This window comes from Ooceraea biroi, chromosome 1 (genome assembly GCF_003672135.1).
Source record: "Ooceraea biroi isolate clonal line C1 chromosome 1, Obir_v5.4, whole genome shotgun sequence".
Classification (NCBI taxonomy): Eukaryota; Metazoa; Arthropoda; class Insecta; order Hymenoptera; family Formicidae; genus Ooceraea; species Ooceraea biroi.
Genome location: NC_039506.1, coordinates 11,186,034 through 11,203,683, shown reverse-complemented (window position 1 = coordinate 11,203,683; position 17,650 = coordinate 11,186,034). Strand labels below are relative to the sequence as shown.

Here is a 17,650-nt window from a genome sequence, read left to right as displayed (position 1 = left end):
TAAAAAATCATCGATACATCGGTTTTATTTCGTCAAGATACAATGACAATAATACGTTAACAGGTATTCGCGTAACGAGAGTCTTACATATTCTAAATCGTAAACGTTGCAGTCTTTTTTTTAAATTAAATGCACTTTGAACTACAGCCAGAGGATGGACCTATGGGATTTACGACAATGATTTCGCATTATTGCATCTCACAATTGCACTTTTATACAACCAAACAGATTAATCACGATATTGAGCAACTGGCATGACAACTTACGTTAATTCTATAAAAGTAATCTTCGATATTACACATATTGAATTAGCAATTATTGAACGCAATTCAGGATGAATCAGGCGGCGAGTTGCCGACGCCTGGTCAATTCGTGATCGATGAGGAGCGAGATATCGGGGTGACGGCGCAGAATGGTCCCGCAATAGCGCATAGTCTGGCTAGGATCAGCGCCAGCTTTCAGCAGTAGCCTGACGGCGTTGATGAATCCACTCTCGGCGGCGACTTGTAACGCCGTCAAACCATCGATATTGACCTTCTCTAATTGGGCTAACGGCGACGTGACCAACAGCGATACCGTCTGATGAAATCCCCTCGCCGATGCGAGGTGCAAGGGTGTGTTACCCCCGGCATCCTGCGTGCTGGGGTCTTCGCCGTGCTCCAGCAACTTCGCCACGATATCGACGTGGTTCTTCCGCGAGGCAATGTGCAATGGGGTCTCACCGTACCGTGATGCGATGCCCACTGATGTGCGTGGTATCAGCAGCATCGCTGTATTCAAGGCACTGCACTCCAAGCTCTCGTGGAGCGCCGTCTCACCGCGATCATTCTGCAGTGCGGTGTTCACCCCGGCAGCTAAGAGCGTCTCGATCAGCGATTCGATGTCAGTCTTGTGATTATCTGCGGGATTTACAAATTTGCGATAAAAAAATTTTGCAATTGGCATTGCATTGATTAGATAACAAGAGTTTATACTATTTAAAAAATTCTCACCCGGTAATATTGTGAATTAAGAAATTAAAGTTCGAAAATGCCATGTAAGGATGCACAGAATATTGACTTAGAAGGAGTATATTTTGAATAAAGAGTTAATAAAAACTGATTGACGTCTTGTTCTTTTTTTCAGTACCAGTCGCACCAAAATCTAGATAGACTGTGAATAATCAGGATTCGTTTTAGAAAAATGAGACACTCATGCAGCGTCTGAGTTCAAAGTGACCGGAGATTAATAATTTTTTAAAACTTAAGTTGAATGAATACGAATGAATATAAGGAAAAATTTGTATTTTGTGATGTTAATTTTAAATTCCAACTTCAGACTTCAATCGATCAACTTTTAATTGGTCAATTAAACTCGATAATGTTCAAGGAAAAGGTACACAAAATTGATTAAAAAGTTATTCAGAGTTCAAAAAAATATAAACTTATAAACTTGATTATTCTAGATTATTATAGTCGTACCAAAGATTGTCGACGAGGCCAAAATATGCAAGGCGCTTCGGCCTTGATGATCCTTGGCATTAACAGGTCCTGCTTGAGCCAATAATTCTAGTGTTTTCAGAGCCGCATCAAAATTGTGATGAAGAGACCTTAACGGCGCGTGAGCTAACTGGCGGGAAAGCATATGCAGCGCGGTCGATCCACTGCCGGCTTCCTTAACACTTGGTGGACAGCCGTGCTTTAAAAGATCCTCTACGAGTTGTAACATGTTGCCCAGTCCACTGTTTAAGATAACTCGATGGAGTGCTGTTTCACCGCGCGGCGAACGCACAGCTGGATCACATCCACTTGCCAATAGTATACTACACGTGACAAAAACTTGCAAGAAATTCATATATGTGTCCTGGTCATGCTGTGTATTATTACGTATAAAATATAATATCGTATATATACGTTTTTATATAGGTATTTGTTTCAGTAATGCATAAAAAATATAGCATAAAAATAAAAATATAAGCATAAAATTATTAAAATAATTAGATTTATAATATAGATTTATAGTATATTCTCGCATATTATTATTAATACGCGAGAATAAAGTATTAATATTATGGACAAATATTTCTAATTATTATGATGATGCGTCATACATATTGACTCAAAGAACATGTAAGCACATTATGAATATCTGTTATTAAGTTATCATCTAAGCTATTTATAGAATTATCAAGTTTTAGAATTACCAAAAATATTTTACACGTACAAGTCTGAGCTTTGAATAATTTTTTTAAGTAATTATGTCAAAATGTAATTTGAACTATTAAAATTACAAGTCTATAAATAAACCTAAGAGACAATTTATATAATAATTTTTACATATTTTATAGTTTCTTTCTATATTTATCACGATAAATCAATTTTCCAGATAAATAAATTAGTAATAAAAAGTGCCGATTGTTTAAATTTTAAAAGAAGCGCGAGCGCTTCAATGATTTATTGCCGAAAGGACGTATACCTTTGCACAAATCTTGGCAAGAAAAAAATTATGCAAGAGACTGTAACTTGGTTTATTTTCATTTAAGTTTCACGAGAAACGTTTCGCATGTTTCGCATATTTCACCTGAAAATTTTACCTGAGTACAGGTAGATAATGATTCGTGGCCGCTACTAGTAAGGACGGATCGCCCGACACGTTCCAATCCGGTTCATCCAGATTTTGCACGCAGCCGCTGGAGATTAATGCTGAGACACGTTTAGCATTTCCCGATCGCACAGCGTCGTAGAACAATTTGTTGCCATCGTCCTGTTGTCCTGTTATAATTTCAGCGTCTTCGACGCGACCCTCGTCCTTGTCCAGGCGAAGCTCCGCCACGTTCTCACAATAAATTCGCACGTCCGTCATTACCGTGGAGACTTGGGCGTCCCCGTCAGCGTGAACGTTACCACCATCGAATGCCGCATTTCGTTCCTGCATTTGAATTTCCAGCACGATTTGATTTTTTTTATTCTTCTCCTGGTCTTTAAATTTTCTCTCCTCCCTGATCTGCTCCTGCCTCGCTGCTCTGCACGTGGGTGCACCTTCCATCATAGTACCGTACGCTGTTGAAATCGAAATCGATTCCTTCTTCTCGTTCCCGTTCGTCTCCTTACATTTATCGTTGCTCGTACTTTCGAATTCCTCACTCCTGGATTTGTCCATTTCCGAAGTATCGCTTATCAAATTCAGGAAAATGCCCAAGTTTCTCTCCTCGTCATTGTCTTCCTTCTCGCGTGCTCCTTCGTTGACGTTTTCACCGTACGATTCGCCGGGTAAAATGTTTTCTGCAGAAGAAGAGATCGCAGATTCCTCGAGAGACGAGTGCTCACTTACTATGGGACTGGCCAGTAATGATGACGGGATTTTCTTCATCCGGCCGGCGAGCAAAGGGCCTGGATTGTCCGGTTCACAATCGTCGAAACAAGTTTTCACGGACCTGCATGGAGTTGTCATCTTTCGCTGTTCGCATTCTATCATCGTCTCGTATGCGGAAGTCATCACGCGCGACATTTAATTGACCCCGATTAATTCGCTCGCGCTTAAACGACGAGAGAGGTACTTTCAACGCAGAATAATACACGAATCATACGATCAACGCGCGTATCGTTGGTAACCGTACAATAAAACACGTGTTGTATTAAAAAAAAGTCAAGAGAGAGAGAGAAAAGACACACCAATGAGACGTGAATGGAGCACACGAGTAGAGCAGAGATCGTTGAAAAGAATCGAGACAAGCAGAAGCCGCCGGCACTTTCAGGCGTTTTATAACGCTTCGCTATTGCGGCTTCATCCTGCCTGCATCAACTTCTCCCTTTCTTCCTCCGCCTCATTTTCGTTTTCTTCGTCTCCCTCCACATCTCCACATGCGGCTACGTTCCGCATTTTGCGTGCGTTGCAGACCTTTCGTTGCCTGCCCCACTTCGCAGACCTGCGTACTCCTTAATCCTCCAACTCCGGCGAGCCATAGGTGCCGAACCAATGGAATTTGCAGCAGTCAGACTGATAAGTAGTTGTTGAATTTGTCGAGAAATACGGTAACACCAAACATACTTGTAATAATATTATAAATTTAAAAAAAGAGAGAAGGTACTTTTTTCTTCAATATACCTGTATTTCTGTATGAAGAAATTAATTATATTCAAAATTTTTAATTAAAATTAAAATTTGAGAATACGTATGTAATAGATGTAATATTTATAAGAGAATAATTTACAATAGAACTAAATCAGTGAACAATTTATCTTTCACTGAATCATTAATGCAGCTTTTTTACTTAAAATCCTTCAAGTGTGATTCAGTTCACACGATTGGTACGTCTATGTACTCGCCTTCTGTCAGGTACCGCGATGAAGCAAAAAGATCTTAAGAGAGACGATAGAAAATTCGGCGACGCCCTGTTGCGATTGCAATGAAACGCGCAAATGTATATGTGAATAAAAGGAGGAGAATAATTTTTACGTTAAACCTGAAGCTACGCTAAATGTTTAACGTGCGTGGACTTGTAATTTTGGCAAAATGAACATTAATTAGAATGAGAAATAAGTACAGTTCAATGCTCGTGGTACATGTCTGAAAACTTTATTAAACATTAATTTACATTAACTTAAACACGAACAATAAATATCTACTTATGTAAACCTAACTTATATAATCGAAACTACAATGTTTCTCTTTTTGTCTTACAGAAAAGTAACAATACCTTAGATATTTATACACTCCTATTATAAGGATCAAAAATCATACCTTTCGTATGCGCCTTTTTAATGTTTAATGTTAAATAAAAAAAGAGGTTGCTCTAATTATTGTTGAAATTTCGTAGAGGTCGCAACTTTCTAATTAAATCAAAGAAATATATCAAGAGTCGATTGACCGTGTGTATGTGTGTGTGTGTGTACATATACACATGTTCACTGAAATAGAAACATGTCTGATATATTATGTTAATTCAACGATAATATCGACATATAATATTTACAAAACTTACCGTTCAGCTGCTTCGCGATTTAGAGTCCAAACGAGATTTAGATTTGTCACGGTTCCTGGAATCAGACTTCCGTTTATTGCGATCATTTTTGGTAGAGGAATTTCTGCTACAGGATCGACTGCGCCATGACGATCGCGAGCGAGATCTTGAGCGCGACCGTGATCGCGATCGTGATTTTGATCGCGAGTGGGACAACCTGAAGTAAAAATCGTCGTAAATAAAACTTGAGATAACAATTGTACGATTATATGATATATTTTCATCTATTCTTTTAAGTATCAAACGTGACTTCTCTATTGTTTTTTACAATTGGAGATTATTGATTAAATATTAATTTTCAAATTGTATAGAATATCTGAAATTATTGACAGTATTCCACTTTTACTACCGGTTAGCTATTAAGACCCATATTAAAACGCATTATCGAACCAACCTCTTTCCAATTATCTTCGCAAATATATGCAATTATTATTTTCTTAATTCGTACATGTTATATGCATAATAATACTAACATGTGTATGTGTGTGTGTACACTATTTTTCTGGCTGTTTACAAGAGACAAAATCATGTGACAAGCGGCTGTACGAGAGAAAGCGAATGAATAATTTATACAGAATAGAGGATCGAAGATGATTGGATGAAGGGCGGTTCAAGAAACTTCTGAATAGTTCTCTCTCAATAACTGTTAAAAACCAAGACCAAGACCAAGACCGAGACTAACGTAAGACCAAGACGAAGACCAAAGATCAAGACTAAGACCACGACGACGACGACGAGGACGACGAGGACGACAACGACTATTTTGAACGAAGAACGCCAGAGATATGCTTAAACTTTTGGTTTAAGATCAGCCATTGGCCAGTAGATCAGTATCCAGTGGAGATCAGTAGTGGATGCGTAGAACTAGTCGCTCCGTATACACCCATATTCTTTTAGCCGTATTTCTCACTCGCAAAGTGTGCAAAGGGAATCTAAAGTAGATGTTCTATTCTGTAACTACGATCCGCGACGTGTCACAAACGTGAACCCAAGGCGTGAATCGATGCGCGCGACTACGATGAGGTAGCAATATACATTTTTGTGCATCGTATATGCTCAGCCGCAACTCCTATAAATAATGGGTAATGTTACATCGATCACAGTACCTTACAGTTAATGTTTTCTAATCTTTCTCTTTTAATCATTATCAATTGTCTCTGAATAGTTCTTAACGAATATTTATTCAACAAACACAACCTAAATTGTGTAAATTTTTTTGCACAACTATATACGAAATTAGCACATTGATTACAATATTTATGACATTCTCTTTTAAGTCAAATATTTTTCTCACATAACTCAATGTAAATCATCTTATTGAAGACATTGCTATAATCTTGCTTTCTAATTATAAATTATCAGAAAATTAATTAAGTATGGAATAAAGATCCACAAAAATCTAAATACAAGTAATTTAGGTAAAACAGAATATTGCAATCGCTTGGATTTGTATTTTGATTTGTGTAGCGAAAATATAAAGCTACTTCTCCATAACTATGTTGCGATACTTTTCTACTTTATAGGATTACTTCTCGTAACATGTAAGAAGACAAGAACTTCCAATGCAGTTCGAGATAATAAAATCTAAAAACTGTAATGTGTATAAATTTTAGATGCCCAAATTAGGGATATTGCATTTTTATAACAAAATTTATTATTATAAAAGAATTATTACTTCCACTTGAAGAAGTCTTAGACAAAAAAAGTCTTACCTCTTTTTGTGAGAGCTCCTTTGACGATGGCAATCTCTTGCATAGTGACCTCTTTCGCCACATTCGTAACATCTGTCCTCGGGATGAAACGGTCTACCTTTTCTCGATAAACCTCTGTCTCTTAGTTTCTTTCCGTTTGACAATTCTACACGGACACGTCTTCCACATATAGTGCGACCGTCCAATCCTCTCACTGCATCCTCCGCGTCTCTCTGATCCTCAAATTCAACGAAAGCGAATCCAGGAGGATTTCTGGCAACCCAGACATTTTGTAATGGTCCATAGTAAGAAAATGCATCCTCCAAATCCTGCTTACTAGCATTGCTCCCTAAGTCTCCCACGTAAACCTTGCCGTCAGACGAGTAACGCGACACCTAATAAGTACATAAATAATGAGACAATAAAAACCTAACAGAGAAAACAAATGCATAGTTAAACATTTTCTCACTCCTCGGCATATCTACATCGAAAGACATAACATCGAATAAAACGCGTAATTAAAGAAAAGGAATTCTTACGTTTTTTTTAAGCTATTCTTTTTTAAGAAAACATTATATGTTATATTATATCGTCGGTAATTAAACTCTTTTTAATACCTTGCTCATTTTACTCGGCTTGTAAGTTACGCACAAATCCAAACTGACAAGAAACTGTTGAAACTGTTATTTCGTCTGAAAATATTTTGTTATATTTTATTTTATTAATTCGGAGTGTATGGTCGACAGCTTCGTGCTATGTCGATTTGATAAACAAATTATAAACAATTACAAACTGATTATAAACCATTTCGCAAAACCACCTCTTTTTTAATATCACTCTCGTTACGGATCACAAACAAAGAACGCACTCTTTTCCTAACAATCGACAAGAGACATATAGAGACTTCTAGTGGCGTTCATGCAAACTACGTTTAGTCTATTCAAAATTGCAGCCAAATTAAGAAATAAATAATATATTATTTACGGAATTTTAATCAAGAAGACTGCTACGAGATAAGTACAAAGCAGAACTATAATATTAGAATGGACGCACCTATTATTTGCCTTGATTTGGAATGATGCTGAGAGAGAGATGACCTTAAAGCCTTGTGTCCACGATCCAAGTTCTTGGTCAAAATTCTAGGTCCGAGAAATGTGTAGCCAATCAACATGCAGCTTTTATGTAAAAACTGTAAGTTCATTGACTACACATTTCTCGGAACTAGACTTTGACAAAGTTCTTGGATTGTGGACACAAGCCTTAAGGTGCCTTTTCATGCAGCGAATTTTTCGCTGCGAATGATTTTTAGTGAGTAGCGAATAATTCGCCGCGAAGTGACGAATAATTCGCCACGAATAGTTTGTGAGCGTCACATCTGTATGGTTGCATGTCAACAATAGTAAGAAAATATTATACATAGTTGTTTTGAAATGCTTTTAAATATTATATTTAACAAATATAGATTAAATTATTACTTTGTAGGAAAATCTTGAAATCTTTGTAATGGACGACGAGTCGGTTATAAACTGGACTTGGTATAACCATCAACTGCAGTGGTTATTGCAACATGTATAAGCAAATTATTATTATATTATACAGAAAAGGAAAACTGCTGCAGTTGCAGCTACACTTTTACATTTGAGAAAAAGTGGAAAAAAAGATATTGTAAAAAGAAATATTGGATAGCACCCATTTTTCAAGAAAGGAAAGTGCATGGATTCTTTCATGCTGTGCTACCTAAACTCGTTTTAGAAGATTTGAGATTTAATAATTACATACGCATGTCTGCAACTCAATTTGAAAAGTTAACATTCTTAGTTGGAGCAGACATATTCGCTCCTTGCGAATATTCGCTACAAGCTGAAACTTTTCAGCGAACAGCGATTACTCGCTAGCGAACAGCGAATGATCACGTGACCTTCATTCGCGGCGATTATTTCGCTGCATGAAACGGCACCTTTAAGCCTTGTGTCCACGATCCAAGTTCTTGGTCAAAGTTCTATTCGTATACACTTGACCGGAATTGAACGTAATTTTAAGGAACTGCTATATACAATCGTTTGTATTTCGTTTGAAGAGTAATGAAGTGTGATTAAAAAGGTTTGTGAGTCCCTCAGTTAATTGTAATTAATTAATTATTTTTGCTTAACGTATTTAGCCGGAACAGATTAGCCGGAATAACTTCAAACAATATTTTTGTATGGAATCGTTTGTATTTTGTTTGTAGAGTACTGAAGTGTGATCAAAAAGGTTTGTGAGTCCCTCAGTTAATTGTAATTAAATGTTTATTACTCGGTAGTTAGCCGGAATGGCCGGAATATAGATTTTAGTTCCTCATGTTAAAAGAAAAAGGCGCCACTGTTCCCTGAAATTCTATTGACAGTTTCCCTTCTATGATGTTGAATGATTTAAGCCATTATATACTTACCATGCATACTAAAAAAAGCATAAATATATATAAATTAAACACTTCTTTCCCGTGTACATCAAGCTGTAAGATGTTAAGTAAGATATTTCATGATAATAAACGCCATGACGCTTGCATTATTTCTTTGTTTTATTCTTATCATAGTTATATATATAGTTATATTATTATATATAATACTATTTATTAATTCTGCGTTTATATATGTATATATTCCTACATCGTATTCGTCCCACGTTTTAATGAAGAGCAATACAGCATTGTATTTTGTAAACTTAAAGCTATCGGCAACAGAGCCTAAATTTTAATTACCATTTATAAATATTTTAATTGTTTCTAGATCTAGATAATAAAACAAACTCGGTTAGAGAAATAAAAAACAATGTATTTTTACACATTACAGATTTGAACAATTTGCATGTTTACTAACAAATTTATATCATTATTGAAATTTGTTCTTTAATAATCTCGCATGCACGCACATGTATACGTGAAATGCTGTTAAAATGATGGAATGTTTTATTGTCCGTTTTTTTAATACATATTTTTAATTAATAATTTGGAAAAATGCAAAGAAATATATTTACACTAAAGCCCGTTTTAGACTATGCAATATATTATAATATATTGCGCTAGATTTGACGCAATTTCTTGAGCAAATTTTTGCTGCAAGAATTGCTTGCCGTTGATTGCATAGTCTAAAACGAACTTAAGATATTAAAAACGTATCACTTATTTTCACAATTGAACGTGATGTATGAAAAACGATAAATAACGATAAATAAAGTAACTGCAATGGCAATGATACGCGTGTAACACTATTTGAATATTTTGAATTAAATTATAGATTGTCCGAGGGCGCACCACACATACAGTAAAGGCTAGTTATTGGAACATTCTGATCTTGGTGATGATGATCCAACCTGGTAATTGATATGTGGTCCGCGGCATGTTCCTAGCAATCGACGGTTCTCCTGTAACAAAATTATATCATTAATAAAACAATCTAATAGGGTTCATCTCCTGTTAAATTTCCATGGGACAAAGTTATTCAATGCAATGTCTGTTTATTATGTTTACTATTGTTTGGGATTAGATAATGTTTAGGAGAAATTAGAATAGAATTCATGTTGTCGATCACATGTTTTACTTGCTAAATTAATGTTATTCTTATAATAAAAGTTTCTCAAACACATTTTGTGAATAACCTGTGGCTTTTTCATTATGATTTTCTATATCATGATTCTTATTATATTACGTTACATACGAACCTCGAATTAAATAACACATCAGCTCGGTTATTAATAAACCACACCAATATGATTAAGGTGCCGGCAACCAGACTACCCAAGATCATGCTGAAACGTTCTGTCGCTGCTGATGGTTTAAGAAACATTCTAACGCTCAACGTTTGCCATATGGACTCTGTCTACATAGAGTACACATCAGACTTCATATTATATCCTAAAAATGAGAAACCATTATTCAAGAGAATCTTTCAGAAAATATGCAATGCACAAGTAATTAACGCATAACTTAAGCTGGAGACACAATGCGAGACGATAGCGATAGGAACAGGGAATAACCAATCGCGTTGTTCGATTTGGTCATCCGTACTCAAATCGTGTAACGCGATTGGTTATTCCCTGTTCCTATCGCTATCGCCTCGCATTGTGTCTCCAGCTTTACCGTCAATGATAAATGCCGAACTCACAGCTGTACTATAATTGACGGTTGAGTTTATGCATATTTCTGTAAAATTGTATTCACCCATCCATGTGAGGCAGTTTTTGTGACAAGTCGTTTCATTTATGTCGCTGAATTTCTTGCCAGACAGCAAGGCTAGAAGCTGTCCAGTTAACGTCGTCACGGCATTGGGCGCTCAGTGCACACCGACGTACAGTGGCAAAATCTGATTGATCAATTTAGCACCGGATGTCGAGGCTGCATGAAACCGAGTGCATTTAGCACTTTGGATGTAGCAATATAACATTTCTGCGACGAGATCTTCCAGCGGTATCGGCAGATCGGCAGACTGCGGCGCTGACTCGCCCGTCACTATCATTTTTAAAACATGATACAGGAAAATCTTAATAATGAAAAATGCATAAAACGTATGTCGAAATCGAACAGATTGTGTACCTATTAAAACCAAGATTTTCCCCGTCGTCCAAGATACTGTTGTAGTATCGATTTAAAAATTTTTTTCCATGATTGGTTATAACAACAGTCGTTAGACTGGGCCTCGCCTCCAGAAAACTTTGCACAGATGTAGGTGGTACGCTATCATCTAGAATCGATGCATTCAACACTTTACTCAAACGATCTGTGGTATCATCTTTACTGCTGCTATGGAGAACTATTTTCTCTTTGCCCAGTTGGCCGAACTCGATCACACTCTTGATATCATCCAACTTCAGATTAATCCCACCGAGAGCGTTAAAATTGTTCTGCTTCATATTGTAGATTATACGACTTGATCCTATGTAATCAAATGCCTTTCCTTAAAAGGATAACTTTAAAACAGACTATCGATAAACCATATGGATTACGTGTGCAACATCAACTCTCAATACCATAGAAGGGAAACTGTCAATAGAATTTCAGGGAACAGTGGCGCCTTTTTCTTTTAACATGAACTAAAATCTATATTCCGGCTAACTACCGAGTAATAAACATTTAATTACAATTAACTGAGGGACTCACAAACCTTTTTGATCACACTTCAGTACTCTACAAACAAAATACAAACGATTCCATACAAAAATATCGTTTGAAGTTATTCCGGCTAATCTGTTCCGGCTAAATACGTTAAGCAAAAATAATTAATTAATTACAATTAACTGAGGGACTCACAAACCTTTTTAATCACACTTCATTACTCTTCAAACGAAATACAAACGATTGTATATAGCAGTTTCTTAAAATTACGTTCAATTCCGGTCAAGTGTATACGAATCAAAGTTCTAGGTCCGAGAAATGTGTAGCCGATCAACATGCAGCTTTTATGTAAAGCCTTGTGTCCACGATCCAAGTTTTAGTAAATTTTTCTCGGAACTAGAACTTTGACAAAGGTCTTGGATCATGGACACAGGCCTTTATCACTGAGATATAGGGTGTTTTCCAGCAACGACACAGTGTGACACAGTGTATCATTCTATCTTTGTTGTTCGCTGATATTGAAAGAAGATAGAATGATACACTGTGTCGCACTGTGTCGCACTGTGTCGTTGCTGGAAAACACCCATAATAATACTGGAAGAGGCACTCAGCACTGTTATGCTTCGACCGTAAGCGAAAAGTGGCCGTGAGACAGTAGATTTTCAGGTCACGGTCTGTCTTTGTCTGATGTGCGGGACGCATGCGCAATTACTCGCAGTACAATCCGGGCCAAAAGTTAATGATAAGTTTCGTACAATCTGTTCAATAGTATCATAGACATGGAGATATGGACTGCACCATCCATAGCTGTATCGTATGCTCAGGAAAAATGAGAAGGAGAGGATGTGAAGACGGCCAATTTCTCTCTCTTTCTAAGCGTTGAATAGAAAGAGAGAGAGATTGGCCGTCTTCATGTCCTCTCCTTCTTTTTTCACGACCACTTTTACATATGGATGGCGCAGTCACGGAGTTAAGGGAGAGAGCATAGGTCTGAGGGGGTGAAGCAATGGCGGGGAGGGGGATTTGATCGTCGGCCATGTCTTTACGAGCTACTAGTAGTGTCACCTATCGACAATGAACTATATCATCTGTTTGTTTAGTTGGTAATATCGATAAGTTTGCACAATCTGAAGCAACAGAGGAATTCCTGCAGATGATGAACGACTTATTTGATATTTTTAATTCTAGAAATTTACAACAAAAGTTTTATAAACGTCCAATAAATCCAGATAATTACGAATCAGTTTTATGTAAACTGGAGGAATGCAAAGAATATTTGTTAAACTTAAAATTTGAAAATGGGCAATTAGTAGTACGTTCTAATCGTAAAACGGCAGTCCTTGGCTTTTTAATTAATATCGAAAGTTTGAAAATGTTATATCAAGATATATGCGATAAGGAACAATTTCTACCATGTATACCGTTATATCAAATTAGTCAAGATCATCTGGAGATATTTTTTGGATGCATTCGAGCTTTTGGACGACGGAATAATAATCCTACTGTTAGACAATTCAAAGCTGCTTTCAAAAGATTATTGCTCAGAACAGAAATTAAGGGTGCAACAACGGGAAATTCTATAGCTCTAGATGATATACCTATATTAAATGCGACTTACACTATTACAACCAGAGGAAGTAATAAATAAAACTTCTACAGTCGTGCGTATGATAGACGATTATCAAATCAATAATGAAAATTATGTAAACAATGTTGCAATTGATTTTGATCATCCATATGTAGCTCTATTACATCCCAAAGAGAACAAAAAGTCAATAAAAAGTCACGATAATGTCAAAATGATGTCTTTTTGACTCAAAATGGTCAATTTATCATCAAGGCTCCTTGCAGTAATGTCAAATTGACATCATTGTGACATTATCGATATGTCGATCTATAGCTAGATTATCGATATCGAGAGTCATTCTCGAGTCGGCCAGAAGACAGAAGAGAGCGGATTTATATCACGCCCGCGTTTTCGTCAGTACTAATTACGTAGTGTGGAAATTCAACGTGGTTGTGTCTGTATGGAAGCTGCCGGAATGGAAATTACTTCATTAAAGGTATTTATAATGCTAAATTATTATCTCGACTCTTAAGTTTGAGTTGAGGTATATTGTTGTGTATCGAGAGCTTATAGTACTTTTGGAGGTTAGGCTATTAGCAAGGAACAAAGACGTGTGTTTATACGTTTATTGTAATCGTTATCGTAAACGGGAACGTGAAGCCAGGCAGAGAAACCGATAGTCATGAAAGGTTATATTGGAAAGGCTATATTGTCTGGATGCGGACAATAGTTTTTTTCATGACATTACTTACACTTTCCTCTGCCTTGCTAACACATTCGTGCTGAAAAGTGTAATAATCACTTAGATAGTCAAGTATTATATATGGTTAGTTTTCTTCCAACGTTAATAATACATGTATTATTATACGTGTTCATTAATAATTTGAGTGACTTTTTCTGTGTTTATAGTTGAAATACTTGTTACGGAAGGCAAAGGGACACACAAGTTCTGTCTTCACTTATTCTGTTTTGTCGACTTTACTTAGAAATAATCTGGCACAACTTTTTAGTTTTTGTGAGTTCCATAAAACCTTGTATGTTGCAAACTTGCTGCGATTCTTACGCGTTTTATTTGTCTTTTATTTCTTAGTTTTTGTTTAGTAAACTTTATTTCTTTGTGTGCCTTTAAGGCTTTTATTTTTGTTCTGCTTCCAATTAAAATATAAAGCATAATCTACTACCATTCTTCATTTTGTAAAATACCATGTTTGTTCGTGTTTTAAAAAAGTTTCCTCATTTTAGTATGTAAAATTAAAAGAAATGTTTTAAACTTACAAGGTTTTTCATGTGCTTGATGCATATAAGTTTACTTATTATTATTATTATTAAATCTCGTAAACGATATGGTAAAAGATATTAAACTTTGTTATACACGTACATTGTTAGTTTAATTACTTTTTTAATCACGTACATAGTATTAGCTGTTAATGTTTCGAAGTTAATAATGCAAAAATTAATTAAACTAACAATGACATATCTTAAGAGATCTCTCTTACGTTATTGATTAAAGTGTCAAGACTTCTTTATAATAGTTTAGATATTTGAAATACGCAATATTTTATATTTTATAATATTTTATGCAACTATTATTATATAATATTTTCTATTATATGAATATTTTTCATATTATTACTATTCTTCTTTTATATAAATAATAATATGTATTACATATGTACTACAATAAAAAGTAATAATTTATTTTTGTATTGCTCCCTTATCACCTATGAATTTGTGAAACTACTTTGGCCTAATATGGAATGCAAATAATCAGCGGTGCGTTAATCAAAATGACGGCATATTATAATCAATTTTTTGCCCGGTTTGACGTCATTGTGACTTGTACCATTTTGATAACATTTTGACATCATTTTGATATTATCGTGATTTTTTATTCTCCTTGGGTAGGATTATTATTCTGTCGTCCAAAAGCTCGAATGCATCCAAAAAATATCTCCAGATGATCTTGACTAATTTGATATAACGGTATATATGGTAGAATTTGTTCCTTATCGCATATATCTTGATATAACATTTTCAAACTTTCGATATTAATTAAAAAGCCAAGAACTGCCGTTTTACGATTAGAACGTACTACTAATTGCCCATTTTCAAATTTTAAGTTTAACAAATATTCTTTGCATTCCTCCAGTTTACATAAAACTGATTCGTAATTATCTGGATTTATTGGACGTTTATAAAACTTTTGTCGTAAATTTTTAGAATTAAAAATATCAAATAAGTCGTTCATCATCTGCAGGAATTCCTCTGTTGCTTCAGATTGTGCAAACTTATCGATATGCAACACACTTCTGCACATTTTAAGTGCATTTGCAACAGACGAACTAAAGATTTGGGCTGCAAAGCGACATTCATCTTTTTTTTACTCTGTTCGTAATTTGTTACCCATATGTAAGCCTTCGTTTTGTTGGAGTTCGTGCAATGATACGATATATTCCCATGATATATTTTCGTTATTCTTATTTTTAATATTTTTGTAATCTCCAAAAATGTTCCGTAGTAATTTTATCATGTGACACGGATCTAAGAATACATATATTTTCGACTTGGAGATAAGATCTACAAACCATGTCTGTAAATGTTTAGGATCCATGTTGCATTGCAAGCTACGTAACATGCTTAAGTTACATGCTGCACCGTCACATGTTACAGTCTTTATATGTATTCCACAATCGTGCAATAGTAACAAACATTGAATAATTAAATTTGCTTTTTGTTCACCGTTGATGCCATTAATCAAAAAATATGCAACTGGTATTTTCCATAACTCATTAATGCCGACAACCAAAAATACAAGTGCTTCTTTTGCAATAGAACATTCCTCACTCGTAATGTTATTGCCAACATCACAATAGCCAACAAACTGTTTCCCATTATATTCAATATGTTGTCTTATTGCCATTTCGTCTAACATTAGAGCCCCAAGTAATTTATGATTCTCATTTTTTACACGTTCTTTAATAAATGCTAAGACTTCCCTATTAAAACCGGGTTCACCATCTACAGACCAATACCATTTACATAAAGTTTTTGGATGCGGAAGGCATGAATCGAAAGTTTCTCTGACATACGAATATCCTCGGGGGGGAGTAATAATGTAGCGTTAAGGCAAACGTTCGTAATTCTGGTGAAAACTTGCGAGTGAGTAATTTTTCTTTTGATTTAGCAATAATTCGTTTAAGCAAATCTTTATTTCCTGCTGCAATACCTTTTAAATTATAAAGTTGTTCTTCTTGCAGAAAATTGTTTTCCTTTAAACGTGCAATACTGCTTTCATATTAGCTATCTTTTTTTTTGCATCCGTCTTGTTTTCTGTTTCAGAACTTTGATCCGTGATTGATAATATTTTTTCATTCTAGATAATTCTTCTCGTAATTTAACCTTTTCTGGTGGATAATAAATCCTGCGAGGAGATACTACAGTACCTTTGTATACTTTGGAAGATGATTGTGCTACAGAATTAAGCCAGAAGGAAATGTCATTGTATATATCTCTATGCATATTTGTATGTATATTACAGAATGTAGCAAGAAATATTTTCCTGTTGCATATTATATGCAGAAAATACTTACATGTTAGATTAATTTTTTCGTCCATATTTTCAGCAGCTGTTTTCTTAAGTAAGTTTAACTGTAAATAATAAATTAAAGTTTTAACAGTTGTTTATGTTATACAAGTAAGTAAAGCTAATCAAGGAAAGTTATCTTAAGAAAAAATGATTCCTACCATGATATTTGCTTTCAAAAAAACTATATGTTTTAATTTTTTCTTGAGACTAAATTTTTATATTAAAAATCGAGAAAAATATGTTGATGATTTAATTGTCTTATTCTATATGTTAACGTACATAGTATTAGCTGTAGCATAGTGTACCTGTGTGATATCAATATCTCGTCTTATTTCCATCTGGTTCGTATCTATAATTATTGCAGAACCTTTAGTTTTCTTATGTATTTTCACAGGTTCATCGTTGTATCCCAGGCAGCACACATTGGTTTCAAAACCGTTTCATAAACGTTTTGCCGTACCATTTCATAACCATTTTATTGAAACGTTTATTTAGGAGAAAAATGTCCACCAAAAAAACGTTAGGAGAAACGTTTCTTTTTCGGGAAAATAAACGTTTCAGAAACCGTCAGAAAATATCAATTCTATATATCAATGCCTCAAAGATAAATCAGTGTTAAGTCACATTTTTGTAAAAAACCTAGACTTTTATATTTTATGAATTAACTTAACATTTCCTTAACAACCTCATTCATAAAATATAAAAATTTTGTTTTTGCAAC

General features: G+C 35.2%; 3 protein-coding genes and 1 long non-coding RNA gene across 9 annotated transcripts; 1 reads left to right on the top strand and 3 right to left on the bottom strand.

Annotated features, from left to right (window-relative positions):
• LOC105283864 (ankyrin-3) lies at positions 1-4,401 on the bottom strand. Its single transcript, XM_011346973.3, has 3 exons — positions 2,573-4,401; positions 1,461-1,801; positions 1-899 (listed from the first exon to the last, which is right to left on the bottom strand). The coding sequence occupies exons 1-3, from the start codon at positions 3,484-3,486 to the stop codon at positions 340-342; spliced, it is 1,815 nt and encodes a 604-aa protein (XP_011345275.1). The 5' UTR covers positions 3,487-4,401; the 3' UTR covers positions 1-339.
• Positions 4,402-4,532: 131 nt separating this feature from the next.
• Positions 4,533-7,836, bottom strand: LOC105283862 (serine/arginine-rich splicing factor 7-like). 5 transcript variants are annotated; one of them, XM_011346970.2, is made up of 5 exons: positions 7,744-7,768; positions 7,308-7,382; positions 6,712-7,085; positions 4,961-5,156; positions 4,533-4,886 (listed from the first exon to the last, which is right to left on the bottom strand). In XM_011346970.2, the coding sequence occupies exons 2-4, from the start codon at positions 7,314-7,316 to the stop codon at positions 4,964-4,966; spliced, it is 576 nt and encodes a 191-aa protein (XP_011345272.1). In that variant the 5' UTR covers positions 7,317-7,382; positions 7,744-7,768; the 3' UTR covers positions 4,533-4,886; positions 4,961-4,963. The 5 variants fall into 5 exon arrangements, 4 of the variants coding, with proteins under 4 accessions (XP_011345272.1, XP_011345271.1, XP_026830074.1 ...); XM_011346969.3 differs by lacking the exon at positions 7,744-7,768 and adding an exon at positions 7,480-7,498; XR_003407326.1 differs by lacking the exon at positions 4,533-4,886 and adding an exon at positions 5,682-6,068 and having other exon boundaries at positions 5,037-5,156; positions 7,744-7,836.
• A 95-nt stretch (positions 7,837-7,931) lies between these two features.
• LOC113563116 lies at positions 7,932-10,322 on the top strand. Its single transcript, XR_003407327.1, has 2 exons — positions 7,932-8,089; positions 8,173-10,322. It is a non-coding gene; the product is annotated as an uncharacterized LOC113563116 (long non-coding RNA).
• Positions 10,323-10,391: 69 nt separating this feature from the next.
• LOC105283861 (nicastrin) lies at positions 10,392-11,689 on the bottom strand. Of its 2 annotated transcripts, none has more exons than XM_026974285.1 (3): positions 11,258-11,689; positions 10,830-11,182; positions 10,392-10,579 (listed from the first exon to the last, which is right to left on the bottom strand). In XM_026974285.1, the coding sequence occupies exons 1-2, from the start codon at positions 11,572-11,574 to the stop codon at positions 11,080-11,082; spliced, it is 420 nt and encodes a 139-aa protein (XP_026830086.1). In that variant the 5' UTR covers positions 11,575-11,689; the 3' UTR covers positions 10,392-10,579; positions 10,830-11,079. The 2 variants fall into 2 exon arrangements, with proteins under 2 accessions (XP_026830086.1, XP_026830089.1); XM_026974288.1 differs by having other exon boundaries at positions 10,830-11,173.
• Between the last annotated feature and the right edge of the window lie 5,961 nt (positions 11,690-17,650).